Genomic DNA, 18178 nt, shown 5'->3' with positions numbered 1-18178 from the left:
AAGCGACTCGACTATTCTCAATTTTAATATACGCTTTCGCAATATCCCATTCGTATATATATACGTTTCTTCGCTCTTTAAACATGCACGCCTCATATTTCTCTTTGTCTCTTGCAATATATCACTATCATTGAGACATTCCACGCTTCATACGAAACTCAAAAGTCATTTAAACTTACCGAATCAAGCAATTTTATATAGCCGTGGATATGATTTCGCAGCTAGAGAAAGAGTTGGGTGCGCGCGTATCGTCAACGAGAGTGTGCAATCACTTTTTTATAAACCTTTATAATAGAGATGAGTCTTTTTATCTATATCATTATTTATTTTAAAAGAATTAACGAATATCAAAGAGGGTGTGCAAAAAGAGAGCGGAAAAACCCCTATACATATACTTTTAAAACTATAAACAATGAAGAAAAAAAAGTCTCTGTACGATGGTTTCTTTATAGTCTGACCTTGGTTGAAGTTTTGAAGGACACGCGAAAGTATATACCCTTGATTCCCTCAAACCGCACTGCCATGATTTTTTTCCCAAATATCCCTGCAACCTCGAGTGCGATGGAGGAGCATCTTCCAGCAGAACCCTTTTTCCATTGTTTTCCTTTCACCCAGTCATTTACGAGGTATTTCGATTTGAAATTGTGTGTACAAATGGATTTGACCGAGGTAGGGTGCTTAATCGCTACGCATGAATACGCATGGTCCCTCACCTATATATATATATATATAGGTATATACTATAGCTCTCAGTTGGAATGATCCCGTGAATGACTGGATGAAATTAAAAAGTGAAAAAAGAGGCTCTTCTGGGGAAAGTTCTCCACGTCAGCTATTGGGACCGTGCAAACCCATACTGTGTCTGTACATAAACAAAGATATTCTGGTAAAAATGAAAGAATTTACCAATAGTCGCAGCGTTCTTATTATGCATATGAATCACCACGCACGTTCATAGCTTAATACTATATAGAGTGTCGCTGTCCACACATAACGAATCCAAGAATAAGCAATAAAAAGTAGTGTGTGTGTGTGTGTGTGTATGCGGGATTAAAAAAAAATCAAGGTGACCGATATATTTGCTTCAGCACCCTTTTAAAGGTGAAATCAATGATACCCTCCTATGCCGCCCGCTTCAAAAGTGACACAACTTATTTTTGTTTCAAACATTCGTTTTTTACACAATCAAGCATGAAAAATTTATTTAGGGCACGACATTCAAATGAGACAGCCCATGCATACAGTTACAACACATGCATGCATTCCTACTCGTTTGTCGTTGCGTCGGATAGTGCAAATTGTTTTCAAATTGTAATAAGAATATTAGCAGCCTGAAGGCTCACGCCACGTGCACGGGAATAAGCGATCGATTATAGAAAAAGGATTAGACTATAATAATAATTACTTTTTGAAATTATGCCTCGATTAAAAAGTTAGGCCATTTTAAAATTCGGACAAAATTGTGTGTGTGTGTTTCTTATGTTTTTATCAACAATTTCAATATAAAACAGATAAATTTATGGATAGATAAGATTTCTATAAACACGAATTTAAAATTTTGTCATAGTTTTTTGGTAGAGTACAGTAAATTTTTCGATATTTTTATACATGTTTCATAGTACAAGTTCACTAGGTGGACAATACAAACAAATATTTTCAAAAAGCGAGTCATTTGAAATTTTAACTCTACATTGTAACTACTTTTTCAATAAAATGTTGCATATATCTTTTGTTACAAGTAATTCCTTATAAAGTTTTTGTATCGGTGCCTCGAGTCCTTTACTACAGTGAGGCGTAATTTTTCTAAAAAATCCTATATGTGCTTCTATAGGTACTTTTATAATGTTTATAGATATAATCTTATAATTTAATCCAATCAATTTTCTTTATAACACTTTTCGTGTAGCGCGAGCAATCAGGTTTCATTCTTTGAATTTTCAATATATCAGATAAATCGCACAACCAACACATCTATAATAATAAATGTAGTTATGATTTCAACTTATAATTAAATTCTTAGTAGTTGGATGCACGAATAGCTAACTAATTTAGTTGTAGCTGTTAATTATTAATTTAATTGATATTTCCCCAACACTCACCAGCGCTTCTCCACCCTGGTGAGATAAAACGTTATAATTTTTAGCACTTTAAAAGGCTAACATTTGGTTTGTGTATATTTACAAAGGACTGGTAAAGTTGTTCTTATTTAAGCAAATAAGATTATCCCTTTCCCTCTCTCTCTCTCTCTCTCTCTCTCTCCAGCTCTAAATATAGAAAATGATATACCTGAGGTAAATTAACGCGTATCCTAGAATCAAGAAACTCTACTATCACTCTAAGTGTTAACCAAACGAATTTTCAAATAATTTCTTTTCTAACATTTTTCGTTTTATTTTATAAAAACCAATATATTGTTTTTAAATAAAATTCACAGTTTATTCTTGCTGATAGACAAGAGTGAATGGATCAAATTCCAGGAATGATAAAAATAACGAAATATATACTGAAAAGAATGTTTCAACTAGTGAAGAAAATTCATTAATATACAATGGACGATTCGTAATATCAATGAATTTTATTCACTGTTATAACGAAAAATCATTCATTGGTTGAAACATTTTTTTCTGTGTATATCAGTTATGGTTTAAAGCGATTTCATATATAAAAGACCAAAGTTTTATGAAAATTGGTAAAACTAAAATATAAGCATAAACTCCTATATAAAGCTGATTATCTAGCACGATAATGTTAATATATAAACGTTCTAATTGAGATTGTATGTTTCCAAATAGAAAGGCTTGCCTCAAGCAAGATACGATTCTCAAGGGACAACCGAAATTGTACATGCCAAAGAAATTCCTAATTAAGAGCCAAAGTGTATAGTTATAAGCATGGCTAATCAGGTTATAATGTCCTTCGAACGAAAATTTCGACTCTTATACCATTTGACGAAAAGATCTAATTAGTGCTTTTCGAAACTTTCGTATTGTTGGAATTTTTCTGCCGTCTTCCCATCTCACCCCTTCTTCAACATTGCTTTACTAATTTACTGCACTAATGGATGCGAACAATATAGATAAACATCGCCTCTTTTAACGACACTATAATTAATTATATTATTATGGAAACGATTAAGTTTCCCAAATATATACATATATATATATATATATATATATATATGCAGGAAGAATAAAAGCTTTGGTCCCGGTTGGTCCTTAAGTTTTATGTGGAAGACCCTCTCGATTAGCCAAGTGCAATATACGCGAGACTATATATACCGCGCCGGAAGAAACGAAACAGAGTATGGACGCCAATCGGCCCCGCGCTCGATCCAACTAATAGCTAATTAGTTGCCATACACGCTTCTAAGGCTGCCTCTCTGCCTTCTCTCCTTACAGTGCTATGTAGTATACTGCCACAACGAGAGTACCGTATACGATAAAAGCTCGTAGCAATTAATGGGGAAACACCTAAAGAAGGGCCGCACCGAGAGCGCGCCACCGAAACAGCTGGCCTGGCACATCGCTTATTGGCTCTCTTTTCACAAAAATTCTACTTCTCCCCCCCACCACCTTCAATGTGAGAAACACCAAACCACACCACTTTACTCTCATGACTATCATGATATTCTTGAAATTCTTAAATTAACCCTTCTCGAATTACGAGCTATACCATGCATGCGTCTTGTATATCGGAAGCCTTTGCGTGCCCCACCGATTAATATCTTTATTACAATCCTGCATGATAATTGAGAGTCAAGCTATATTTAACAGTTATATATGTTCGCTAATTATATAATTACTTTGTATAAGAATTAATTTGCACTTTTAGCGATGCTGATTGAATCGAGTGAGGATGATCGTGGAGAAAAGTTCAGGTGCATGGGATTTAATGAATTAGGAAGATGTATAACACACACTAACTTGTCAATGTTTATATATAAATTTACCAGTTTGAAGCAGGATATTTTTCGAGGAAGAATAAACTGTGATTTTTTTAGACCACTGATTGGTCTCTCTATTTATTTCTGCAGTAATCGAGAATAAGTCAATCGTGCGCGCGAATGATATATTATATTTAATATCTCTCCGGAACGCCTTCACGTATAAAAATGGTCCTCCAAGATTTGATATTTAATGACGAAACTATCGAAGGAGTCGATGGTTTTGCCATTCAATGGACTACGTACTTGAAGGCACTGTTTAACACTTAAACGTATATATATATATATATATACCGAGGATTTTTCATATACGCTTGTTTACATTTAAAAAGGGTCATTTGATCGGCAAATGCATACAGGCATCTTTAGCATACATGTTAAGTACAGCACAAATATCTTATCCCGATGAAATTGAATCAGTGGTCCAATTAATGAACGGTTTAAATTAGGCATCTTTCTCTCTCTCTCTCTCTCTCTCTCTTCGTTTTTACGAATTAGTCGCGGCAAGAATAGAATTGTTAAAGATGACGATGATTGAATTGAATGCGTGAAGGATGATGGTGTAGAAGAATAAGTTGAAAGCTTCAAAGAGCTACTGGAAAAGCACTTGCGGCGATATTTAGCGTTAAAAAATGTCGAGAACCTTGTTGAAAGGTAAAAAAGTATACAAAAAGTGACAGTTATTGTTATTGGAGAGCATCGATTGATTTGTTTATTTAATGATGTAATCGAGAGTGAGACTGTATCTTAATTAATTGCTTCGTATTAAGAATAATGGAATTGTATATATATATATATATATATGTATGGCGAGAGGACACAATAATTGTGTGTGGAGCGAATGTTGTGGACGATGGTGTGGAGGAGCAAAGCGGTGGGGGAGTTAATGGTGGTAGTATAGGAGGTGAAGAAGACCTGCGGAGAGCGAGCCACTGCAGGAGAAGCAGCGCGCACAGTTGGCAATGTTTAGCGTTATAAAAATTGCGGGGGCCTCGTTGAGAAAGAGCAAACTACAAGGAGCGATAATTACGATTATTGCTGGCCTAACGGTGAAAATACTCTGTACACCGGCTGCTGGAGTCGCTCGCTCGAGAATGCAGTTAACGTGGTGGTGCATGGAGTGGACTCGAGCGGCCGAGCGAGCTGCACTCTTTTCAACGCGAACCACTGTCGGTGCGTTCCGTGGACGAGACGCTGACCATAAACGGCCCTGATTGATCTCAATCATAAATATTAACCCAACGTAATTTTCTTTTACACACAGCAGCTTCTTTCCCTTTATTGTTTTCTGCATGCCGATTGATCGAACCTTGTCCTCGCGAACATCGAGATTAAATCTCGTGCATGCATATAGTATACAATGCCGCGCTTATTGGAGCTCCTATATCGACTAAAATCCGCCGTCATAATCACTTTCGCTCGATTTCATTCCACGTCCTTTCTCCAATATGCACTTGTATCAGACAATTTTCTTCCAACCACTGCACAATTGAGCCGTGCATGTGAATTCAAGGAAAACGAGTCGTAATTATTTTGCTGTCGATAAATGATCAATGTGCAGCTTGCCGTAAAATTTGCACACAATTTCTTCTTTAATTAAATAAAGTAGAATTTACTTTGGACGAAAGTGTGGCATTTATCGGAGAAACAAGCTTATTGTAAGACGTTGCAGAACGACATCAGTGGAGCAATCTCTTCCGAAGCTTCCGCGAAGAATTATTTCAAAGGAGCTGCGCGGTACATTCTACACGGTGGCAGTATTTATATATTATTCATAAAACGTGACTATATAGCGAGACACACAGAGACGAAGCCTTGTCCGTAAGTCGCTGTCGACCTTCCTCTGCACTCTTACGCGAGAATTGTACAAATTTTTCATTAAAAAGAAGGTTCGGAGTAAAGTTGAGTTGACGAATCTCTGGCATTTATCGAAGAATCCTCGAGACGTTCCGACATCGCGTCGCGTCGCGTCGGTGCAGGAACAATCTCTCTTCTGCAGCTTCCGCGAAGAATTTTTCAATGAGCTATACTGCACATTCTATATGTATAGCAGTGTATTATTCATAAAACGTGACCACAAAGACGAGGATTCGTCTTATAATAGCGCTCAATGAAATTATTTCAAGCGTGCAGCTTCGATCGTTTGTCCCGCTCTCTCGTCTCATTCTCCTCGCATTCTTCCTTTTATATCCATTCCTCAAATGCTCACCAAACGTTATACATATATTGTATTTTCCAACTCCACATCCAAATGATATAATATTTATCCGTTGATCAACGATATATATTTCAATTCTACGCGAAATTTTCACTACATCCATGGAAAATACTAATGAGCTACGAACCAGCCATTGTTTTTCCCTCATTATGGAAAAATAATGTAAAAAATATCATACATGCTGCATATATATATATATATATATGACACGACTAGTACTCTCAATTATGTATTTTCTAAATTAAGTCATACAATATTTCCGGCCTGACGATTAACGATAATTAAACTTTATGCGAATTTTTTGCTAGACGATTTTCACTCTACCCTATATACCAATCCGCTATGACTCGACGCATTCTTATATTGCGTAGGAAAATATTATATTGCACGCGATTAGTCTTCTCAACATGATATGTGACAGACTTTCGAAGGAATATGAATAATTAGGTCGCTGAGAGCTAATCGTGGAAAGAGTTGGATGAGAAAAGGGATGAATTCTGAAGAAATTCCTGTAAGTCGACTGTATATAGTTATTTCCATACATAAGTTTCCTGCTGCACAAATTCCGATAACGAACGACAGTACCACGCGCACTCACAATGCAATCTGCTTGGCAATAATCTCCAAGTGTTCGCTCTACCGTTAAACTTGCAGCCTTCAGCGCGCAGATTCTCCTACATGAAAAGCTCTTCGTTTTACACTTCTCCTCGCAACGTCCAATTCTCCGTTCGTAAAACCAACTTTTATATACAAATTTCTTTCTGGAAATTAAATAATTATCGATTGCCTGGCAAAAACACGGAGGAGATGTGATAATTTAATTATGTTTACAGTAAATTCTACCAAAATACGATGAGATAATAAAGCAAATTTATCGAACGTCCCATGTACATGGATTATTTATACAATTTCGTATCTTTCCGCATGTATCCTAATATTTGTTAAATCATATTAAGGCCACGTAGGATTATATGCCGAGCATGTGTCGGTCGTCGTCATTTTTTGTCTACTTTGTACTTTGGAAAATATTTCAAAATGATTAATCAATTGCAGTATAAAAAAAAAAAAAAAAAAAATTCCTTTTTGCAACTAAACATTTATGCCTGTATTTATAAGTTTTTGTTGAAATTTTTATGTCTTCTGCTTATATTTAATACCAACTTATTTTGAAAGCTTTAGAAAATCTACATCATATATATAATAATATGCTACAATCTAAGCGTTCTTAAGTCACATATGTGACTAATATGACATAATTTATATATATATATATTGTGACGAGGTGAAACGTTAATAAGCACATTGCTTCTTTCCACTCCCCTCTCTCTTTATTTCGGTGCCACCCTACTTCCCCCTGAGTAGGAATAAATATCCAAAGTGCCGAATTATCTAATTTTCTCTTCCCGTTCCGTAGATATTTGTGAATAAAGTAAGTGTCCTATATTTTAACGTTGATTTTATTTATTTCTCAAATAATCGGTTTGGGAGTACTAATTTAATAGGCCCCTGGTTATAATATATATATACGTAAGCGAATATAAGGGGTACGTCGTAGCATTACACGTGTATTATAACGGTAGCGTCCCGTCTGCTTCAATAAAATGCACGCTGCATTTATTGAAGATTTGAAAATCGTATAATCCATGGACCTTTGGGTGAAATGTACATCAATCCATGAAATATTGAAAATAATTACACAAGGGCGTAATATTTCGGATGAATATAAAAATTGTTGTGCCAATTTAATATTTGCAATTTGCTCGCGATAGCTAGCGCTGACCATGTTTACTTAACGAATATATATTTAAATATTTAATTACGCTTAGAGAGAGCATACAGCGTACCACAAGCATGCACTCGCAAAATAAACGCGTGAAACCATAATAATTTCGATTTTCGCATTATCGGTTTATCCTTTTATCAATCTACCGATAATCGCGTTATGAATAATAAATTTATGGTATAAGCCTCGTCAGCTCGATATTTGATCATTTTTCTGCAAATACCGTTAATTTCTTTTTAATTCAATGTTCGCCGCAGCTATAGAGGGCAGTGGAGGTGAGTGGCGGTCGGATTGGAGGAGCTGGTCGAGCTGGCTCAACGTTGTATTAAAAATTGCAGGATGCGTGTGGGACATGGTTGGCCGGTGATTCGAATCTAGCGTTTTTGCCTCGCATGGCCATCAACGCCTTTTCGTCTTTATCCCCGCGCGTTCTCCTTATACGCAGTTATCGACGCAAATATTGTGCTTTCCTATTGTTTCGATCTATTTTTATTTTCTTAACTAATAAGCAGGCTCCTCAATTTATTCTAATTTCCTCGCAAGACCTGCTTCTACATTTTTACATATATACTGGCTGCTTGGCTAATTTCGAAAACTGCAGTACAAAGAGAGCGAGAGAGAGAGAGAGAGAGAGAGAGAGAGAGAGAGAGAGAGAATTTCAAAATTCAACAAAAGGGCAGTATAGCTTACGTTATACTTATAACCCATTAATGTTCACATGGCCAACCCATAAGTCCCGAGCACTTTGGAAGCAATTTAAAATAGGACATTAGGCTTAATTATATGCAAGAACAAATTTCACTTTTTCGAAAATCTGCCAGCGGAAACGGATTCTACGTGGAGAATTATAAAAGAAATGTCTATTAGTTCCATGATTATGCAACTTGCTAAGTATAATAATAGCGTTATAAACAATTAATATAATGGGCCAATTGCATGCATAAGTCGCCAAAACACACGAAATTCTTCCATTATTTATTTCAAATGCAGCATCGTCATTTCTATTGACGGATTTGCATTTTTCTGGACTTTTTGGAAACGCGAGAACATTATCTATGTAATGTACATTGGGGGATTTTACGATTTATATGTTGCTTCTCAATAACGTTAATATATATTTATTGAAACAAATTTTTTTTTAAATTTTTTGTTAATTTTCCTAACGTAATTTGTAGATAAGCTTCTGGCATTTCCAAAAACCTGCAATAATTTTACAATCCGTTAACAAATGACGACGCTGCATGCGAAATAGTTTTTGTCCTGTGTATATGTCGGTATATCTACGAATTCTCGTTAATATGTGGTCTAAATAATGCGATGGTACTACAAAGGCGAGCGAATCGAAGGCTATTTCCTCTCTTTTGCTATTTATTATCCCTTCTATCAGCTTATTAGCTATATATAGACTGCATATTATCATATCTCAACATTAAAACGAGATGGAAATAAATCTTAGGGTCTATTATACTTTTTCAATCATTCTCTCGTTAAAAACTGTCGGTTAAAGGGTAAACTATTGAAAGCCTAAACAGAGTACAAGAAGGTATTTCAGGGTGACAGCCGAAAAAATGAAGTAATTTCAATAAAATTTGGTGTAAAAAGTATTATATTCACTCGATTATATTTCTAGCGTATTTCATGCAAGAAGACAAGTCAGCAGTAAAATTGATTGAATATAAGTTTACATTGGAAATTAAACTTTCGATTATAGACAATAATAATTTCCCCTATAGCTTTCTTTTCGTATTCAGCTTGATTTTTACTTAAAATTTGTTAAGAAAAATATAGTTCCCTACTCTCCAAGAGTGCATATCTATCAGAAAAAGCAAAATTATAGTCCTGATAAATATATAATATCTTTGAGAAAACATTCATGAAGCATAGACTATTCGTTCGAGAGTCTCACTGTAAAATGTGCGTATAATTTACGAAATGGGAGGAATTGCGAGGAAAGAGCGTTAAAAATGAAGTAAAACTATGAACAATAGGCCCGAGAGATAAGAAGGCGAAGAATAGCTGGAGGTTTAAGTGGATATCTGCCGAGATTCCAGTGATTCGATACAGGAGCGAGTGACGAGGACTACGAGGAGGCTAGAGCGTATATATTCTAAGAAGAATGGGCATATAGAGCATACGTACAGAGAGAGGGAGTGACGTCAGAATCTCGTATGTCAGTTGGGATCAATGGGAGAGTCAAGTCGTGATAATTGGGAGAACGCAGGCGTCTAATTTCTTCGAGTCCAGCCGCAGTCGGACGCAGCGAGAGAGAGAGAGATGCTGATCCCGAATAGCCCGTCGAAATCCTACGGGCAGCTCCCCTCCCCAAGACCCCGCATCATCGCGAGCATTTTTTTTTTCATTTTCAAACTCAATTGATGTTAATCGTTCGACGACTAGCTGAAGGAATGCCATCATCGTTCCGTTTATCGTTCTATTTATCAGAATGCATGACGTCGCGAGCTAGGGTAAATGTATAATAAACACATAGGCTTATATTTACATGGCAAAAGAAAATATCGCTCTCAGCCCGATTGCTCCGAGATCCCCTGAACGATTCCAACGATCGGATCGATCGGCGAAGAAAGCGCCATCTATATACTTGGACCGTTCTTCGCGCCAGAAGACTCGCTTTTTACAAGCTCTCGCGAGCTATACACCACTGGATTGCGAAGCGAATCGAAGCTGGAATCCCACATTGGCAGCCGCATCGGTCGCATCGGATGGAGAAAGAGATTCGAAGAAAATCCGTCGAATCGCCGCGCCGCACTACGCGCGCTCGGTGCATTCGCTTCGTCCCGCAAGAAATACGCATAAACGCCCAGCTAAGAAATGCGATAATTAATGGAACGCCCAGCCAAGCCCCTCGTATATCAACCATGTATTTGCTAAAATTAGAAAATATAACTACATCTCGTTTTATTGAATTATTTATACATATACCAGGCACTTGTATATATATATATATATATATTTAGGTATACATATATAAAACGATCGCGTGCGCAAAATGAAGGATGGTTAACTGAGCGCTAAAATCGCACAAGCCGAACAAAACATTGTAGATCCTCCGGTCCTCGACTTCCAAAGGGATAATAATTAAGAGACGGGATCGCGCGTTGTTAACTCGGTTGGTCGTGCGTTTCTGTTGTGTATATGCATGCATGGATATATACATATATCGATCGGTTGATGATGCTGTTTGGTAATGTGCTGACAGACTCTCTCTCTCTGCCTGTGTGCGTCCTACGGCCATATAAAACTCTGGACGCTCTGGACTATGGCTCCAAGTTGTGTTACACGAACGCAACGCTGCAGCATCGCTCTGTTTAACGGTCCTAACGAACCTGCAGCAATGGTAGGCCATGAGAGAGGAGAGCTACCGCTCGCCTTTTTTTGCTAAAACGTTCCTTCCATGTTAAATCGGCAAGGCTATCGCGAGCAAAAAATTCATGCTCTTACAAGAATTGCCGCAACCATATATGATCGGCGCCAATTTCTTCTAATTGTTATACGATCGACTCTACTCTTAGGACGATCCTATATACCTATATGTCTGCGGCGTTCACGCAACGAGGATAAAATTCACATTTTCCTCTCTACGCGCGCGCGCGCGTGTGTGTGTGTGTGAGCATGGTTGGTGAAAACATAACAAACCATATTAGGATCCAATTATTCACTCGATTCAATTGAAACAACTCCATTTCTTCGTTTGTATATTGTTTACTTTTTCATATTTTTACGTGTATTGATAGTGTGAAAGATATAATTTTTATACGCTGCACTCTACATAGATAACGTTGTTACCTATGCAACGAGAATTAATTTGACATTTTCGTGTATTCGCATGTGTGGCCTCGTGAAAGAATTAGAAACTATCAGGGCATCTAATTATTCAATCAATTAAATTGAAACGACTCTATTTTTTCCGTAATATTCGCTTTTTAATATATGCATGTGTATTGTACACTGTGCAAAGTAATTTTTATACACTCTGCATATACCTATAATATTGTTATGCATTGCTACGAGGCCAAAATTGATATTTTCCTGTGTGCGCAACGCTACGCGAAAACGTATAACAATCCATCGGGATCTAACACAATTCACTGGAATGAAAAAAACCTTCATTACTTTTCTTGTAACATTCATTTCGTCACTCACATAAATCGTACAGTATGCAACATAATTTTCTTTTCTAAGGATCCAGGATAAACTTATTATTCTTATATATATATATATATATTAATGACTTGCTGAAAATATGTAGCAACTCACCATCAGCATCAAATAATTCACTCAATTAAATTGAAACAACTCTATGTTTTTCGTGTATCATCCATTGTTTTACGCACCTAGATAATACAGTATGTGTACAATGTACACTGAATTTCCTGCATAAATTCTAGATATAATATTGTGGCCCACGTATCAAGGATAAACTCCATATTGTATGCGTGTTTGACTTTCTGAGAATATAACGCGACATACACTTATTATATAGAGTCTAATATAATTTACTCACTTCAATCAAATCAACTTGACTTTTTCTTCTGATAGTATATATCACTTTCTAACTTTTACGTGCATTGTTTTATATACATTGTGCTATAAAATTTTTATACATTCCATACGTATAATATATTGTTGTTCAACATCGAGCGTAAAGTCCATATTTCATTGCAGGATACATGAAACTATATAGCAAACCTAGCAGATTTTGTACATGTACAACATTCGGCTTTTACGCATCGGAGAGAACGGGATAAAAATCCTTCTTTGCGTGCATGTAGTATCAGTTACAAATATATATAATTTTAAAAGATAATTAATTGAATAAAAAAAAATATTTAAATAAAATTAAATTTTAATCAATCAAATTAAAATCCATTGATACGAAACAAATATTTAATTGGCACTATTCGAAGAAAGATTTATTGGGGTCAAATGACTTTCGTTGTAATGCAGTGATACACAAGCACGTTGAATACTTGAAAAACAATATCTACATATACATTCTATGCATAATTGAATTATGCACATGATTTAAAATCTATATATATATATATATACACAATATATAAGTACAGTAATTTTATTCTCCCATGACTGGAAGCTTCCTATATAGAGTCCGATCCTCGTTTGGCGCCGCGGTCTCACGAGAAATTCTAAATTAGTGGTAAATTAGTTTCAGATGGAGAATCAAGCCTACGAAGATGAACGTTTGCGTGCACAAGAGCAGTATAGGTTTTCACCGTACGAGACAACGCCGTCTCCATCAGAGAATTCCACGCTCGGTCCGGACATGCATGTGTACGAGGACATCTCTTCCGGCAGGGAAGAAACTCCATGTGACCCTCCAGCCTCGGATGGTTCGCAACACGAAGAACCGTACGAAGCCCGCGCGTTACCCGATCAGAGACGTACGTGCCAATATAATATCCCGAGTAGTCCAACTAGATCCATCGCTCTTTATACTTTATTATTTCCATCACTTATATACCTATATATATATATATATATATATGCGCGTCAAAACCACATGACGAACCTTCTGCCAATAATCCACAATTTCTTCTCACAAATGTGTATCATCCACCATTGCACACTCTATAAATTAATTATGTCTCTTTTTCTCTCTTTATAAAGCTGTCAAAATCGTATGAAAATTCTTTCTAAGGTCATGCACAAATGCGTAATACTTTATTAGTAAATCTTCCACACGATAAATAATGAGAGTGCATGATGAAATTGATTGAATTTTAAGAAAATCTTTAGTAAATACAATGTACTTGTAATTACGTATCTATATAGTCGATTCTCTTAGCAATCGGTAAGCTGATATTACTGCACATAACGAATTGCAGATTATATTATACGTTTACATTGTACTTGGAAATTGATCATCCTTTAACCGCAGTAAAGAGAGATAACTCTACTTTTTGTTCATTCTTACAATAAATTTTTTTATATTGCACAAATTTTTGTAAAGTTCAAACAATTACTAATGTAGAGACAGCTATTGAAAATTCTTTTTTTCCTCTAGAGTGTCAATTGAAAAGGACAGCCGTGGTTCATATGTATAGTATATATATATATATCATGAAAAGAAAGATTTAACCTGGAGCGAAAAAGTATAAGATAATGAAAGGTGACGCATAGGTGTTTTTATATATGGTGGGACGAAAGCAGGTGCAAATCCCAGTGGATGATCGTCATCCAGGTGGTCGCCGCGCCGGCATAGGTTGTAGGTACATACTATTGCATTTTACGTGTACCTATGTAGCCACCATGTCCCAGGATATTTGAAACTTTACTCGGAATCTGATAAACTCGATATAGGCATGCACGCATGCGCGAGCTACGTTATTGCCCTATGAGAAAGGCACGGAATTGAAATACGATATATTTATTAGAGAGAAGGATATGAGAGCTAGCACACGTTGCACAGAGAGTCCAATAAAGTACCCTTGTACATGCATAGATCATTAATGTCCTTTCGTTAAAACGATTGATTATATATATATATATCCGAAGGATCTCCATCGCATAGAGTGCTGCCGCGCGCTCTTCCCATTTCACTCGCTGCCTGCATAAATTCGCTCGCAGAATGTTATCGTTGAAAATTTTAACCGATCGATCGATCGATCGTTCGCAGAAACTTTTCCTTGTCGAAAGGGTCGAGCGCGCGGGCGCACGGTGCATATGCTTCGCGATATATATATATATATATATACAATATTTACCTACCGAGATTCGATATAGAGAAGCGAGTGATTTTTGGTGAATTGCAGAGTCGGACGGAGGTGAGGAAGCAGCATCCGTGTGGTCGAATGGTGCAAGAGATGCAGCCTCAGCGACGACGGTTGCGTTGAATCGGACTCTTACGTTGCCGTTGCGTCGTGCTAGCCCTTACAACGGGATCTTCGACAGGAGCAATTCATCGGTGAGAGTGACGAAGAGGGAAAAGCAAACGAGGAGAAGGGAGAGGAGGAGGAGGAGGAGTTTGACCGACCGGGATGATGGCCAAGGTGATCCCTGCTCCGTCGAAAATCCTGCCATTCGGAACGAACGCTCCGGGAGGTCCGCTCGGAGGCGCCTCAAGAAGGACTGCAAGCACTGCAGGAGCATCAGGAGCAACGACCTTGAAACTTCAAATTCGTTGAGCAGCAACAGCGTGCCTGGAACGCCAACGCATACCAATGTCAACCCTCAGGTACGTATACGCGATTCACCCCTCCCTTCATCCCTATATATATATCCAACAAATTTCAACATTTCTCCATATGTGTAGCGCATGACTCGCTATATTCTTTTCATTCACCCTCCCCGCATTGCACAGCGTGTACCTCCCATCATCCTCCATATTTATAGACCAGAGCTTTCTTTTAACCGAATAAAGAGATTGTACTATGTACGTCTGATTAAAACGGGTGACAACCTGGAAAATCTGAAAAGGGAAGAGGATCTTAATGAAGGTGAAACCCTGATACAAATTTTTAATATGATTAGTATTTGCCGAGTTACATAGCAATATTTATGTATAGGTATACGCGATTTCAATAGCCAATTTACATGTAAATATTTTCTTTTGTAAATTGACAAATATCAACGGTATATGAGAGAAAGAGTTATTACACTCGTTTCTTCCTTATTATTATATATATATCTATAGGAAACATTCTTATCAAGTTTCTTCATATTGTTATAATATTTACCGATCTGCATAAAAATTTATACAGGCTGGTCGACCAAATGAATTGTTATATGTAACTCCATTAATATTAATTATACTAGAAAATTTTTATTAAACTTTTTTTCTTAAAATTTTCCTCTCTTTTCAGATTTTCCGGATTGGCTGCACCATTTAATAATTACACACCCTGTATGTACATCTTCCCTCATCTCTAACCCCATTTTTCCAAGTTTATTTTAGTAATAGCGCAAAATAGAGCAGATTTGAATTTTTTAACGATTCGTTAGTATGTGTGCAGCGATGACGATCGATTATATTTTTAACACTAGACCTATCATCTGGCGGTCAAATGACCCTTTTTAAATGTAAACAAGCGTGCATGAAAAATTCTCGTTACGTTTAGTGTTAAATATCAATATACATTTTAAGGGATACATTTGTCTGGTAAAGAAAAATGTTTTAAATCATATACAAATCTTAAAATAGTTCATCACCAATTAAGATTTGCACGCGCGCGCGTTCGAGCTAGAGTATTCAAAATTGCTCGTGTGCAAGCTATAGCCAATCTCAATCAGGTTAAATTGAAGGTTTTTTTTTCTTTCTTTTTAAATAATTTACATAAAACCAAGTCACTAAGGCTTTTAGTGGATTTGAAGAAAAGAATAGAAAATTAAAAAAATATGAGAAATGAGAAATTAAACAAACTGCTCCTCCCCCTCATAACTTGGATAAACATTATTGCTACTTTGTTTATGATAGAAAGTCAAATATTATCAATTGTTTTAAATTTTCTTGTAAAAACTGATGTTTCGAAATTTTTTATGAAAATATATTAATATTATGATGTACGCGCGGAGGTGAGTTTATATGAACTTTTTTTCGAACATGTAGAAATATATATTGAAAGGTATGTATAAGAGTGCTGCGAGGAAAAGTCTTTCAAAGTCATGTGACTCTAAGGGGAGGGGGGTTATGAGATAATTGCATTGGTTTGACCCTGAATAGTTATTCAAAGGTCGTTCGAAGATCATCTTAAGTCGGTTTTATGCCACCACACTCTTCTTGCTTACCCAAAGGATATCTCAAAGTCATATTTTCAGTCTTTCGTTTCATCTATGTAGTCGTTCGCATATTTCAATTTGAGATTGAATCTAATTGTGGATTTGGTTGAAGCATGCGCAGTGTGCAGTGCATGACTGCTGTATACTCTCAAGTCGTAATATTTTACAAAAGAATGGATGAAATGTTAAAAAGGAAGGGAGAGTATACGCAGAGAGCATTTGAGGTTGCGGCCAGAAAAGTATGCGGCAAAGAGAATAGGAGATCCTATTTAAACTGTATACGACTAATATGAGAATTGTATCGGAAAGAAAGGTTTGATAATTAAATGAAGATATGTGGGGGAAGAGTGGAATTTGTAACGGTTGAATCGTATAGCGAATGGGAGGTATATATATATATATATATATGTAAGGTGCAATGCCGATCGGTTTTTCAGGTATTAAGCATGGGGCAGGATCTGCTGAGGCTGAATTTCATGCCGACGTCCCTGCAGCTTCCGGTTCGGCACGATGCGGAGAAGAGGCTAGGATTGCCGGCTTCGGTTTACTCCATTTCCAAGGATCTGCATGATTCTCCCTGCAGGAAGCTAGTGGACTTTCCAGGGGGCAACGTGGAAACAACATTTCCTCGGATCCTCGGCACAGCGGAGCATCGCCCGGTGATTTTCCCGGAGGAAAGCCGGGCCAGCATGAGGATCAACTCGATTTATTCGCAGGATCAGCACTGCCGAGAAAAAGATGGCCCGATTTTCTTCAGCGACCCGAAGGATAGCGCTTTCCAGGTGTGTGTTAATTGAAAAACAGTCAGAGCCCAAGACTATAAACACGATAAGCTTCGGCATTAAGAGCTGGATGCTACATAGATACATATATATATATATATATATGCGGTAAATGGTAAAGAGAGTCGCGCGTCGTGGCCGGCCTCTCGAACCGATCGAAAGCGAGAACAAAATAGCAAATATGATCCATGACACTTTACGCGAGGGAAAAATAGTGTTTTTTGCTTATGCTTATGTTTCTTTTGGCAAGACAACAAAGCCATTGTGCCAACGGAATTATCTAGCTAATTTACGATAAAGGATTTCGCTTGAATTTTATAAATGAAAGAAAAATGTTTCGTCTGTATGTGAATATCGAAATGAAACTTGTCAAGCTCAACCCTATTTATTATATACATATATATATAGTTGCTCCGATGGAAGCTAGGAGGTTGAAAAGAAAGCCAGGCCCAATTGATAAACCAAGCTAATGAGAGCTTAGCACTTTCTCTCCTCGTACCACTTTGTCTTCTACATTAATTGTATACATCTTATAATTTTGTAAACTTATATACTAGTCACACAAGCTAGTAAAACCAAAGTCTTTTATATAATAAACTTAATTATGAAATATTCCAAGACAATTGGGAGACAATAAAAATGAAATTATGCATTTTCGTGTAGGCTGCGGATATGACATTTTATTATATTCATCCTCT

At 36.8% G+C, this 18178-nt stretch overlaps 1 protein-coding gene across 2 annotated transcripts in view; it reads left to right on the top strand.

Annotated features, from left to right (window-relative positions):
• Positions 1-18178, top strand: part of LOC136784730 (uncharacterized) — a 41412-nt gene that overhangs the window by 10995 nt on the left and 12239 nt on the right. For both annotated transcript variants that reach the window (XM_066745608.1, XM_066745607.1), the window contains exons 2-4: positions 13130-13364; positions 14736-15157; positions 17136-17480. In XM_066745608.1, the coding sequence (XP_066601705.1) occupies positions 13136-13364; positions 14736-15157; positions 17136-17480 (996 nt within the window). In that variant the 5' untranslated portion in view covers positions 13130-13135. The remainder of the gene's footprint in view (positions 1-13129; positions 13365-14735; positions 15158-17135; positions 17481-18178) is intronic.

This window comes from Prorops nasuta, unplaced genomic scaffold (assembly GCF_024137725.1).
Source record: "Prorops nasuta isolate Cenicafe-Biocafe unplaced genomic scaffold, Cenicafe_Pnas_1.2 PNAS00067, whole genome shotgun sequence".
Classification (NCBI taxonomy): domain Eukaryota; kingdom Metazoa; phylum Arthropoda; class Insecta; order Hymenoptera; family Bethylidae; genus Prorops; species Prorops nasuta.
This window is presented reverse-complemented; position numbering and strand designations above follow the sequence as displayed.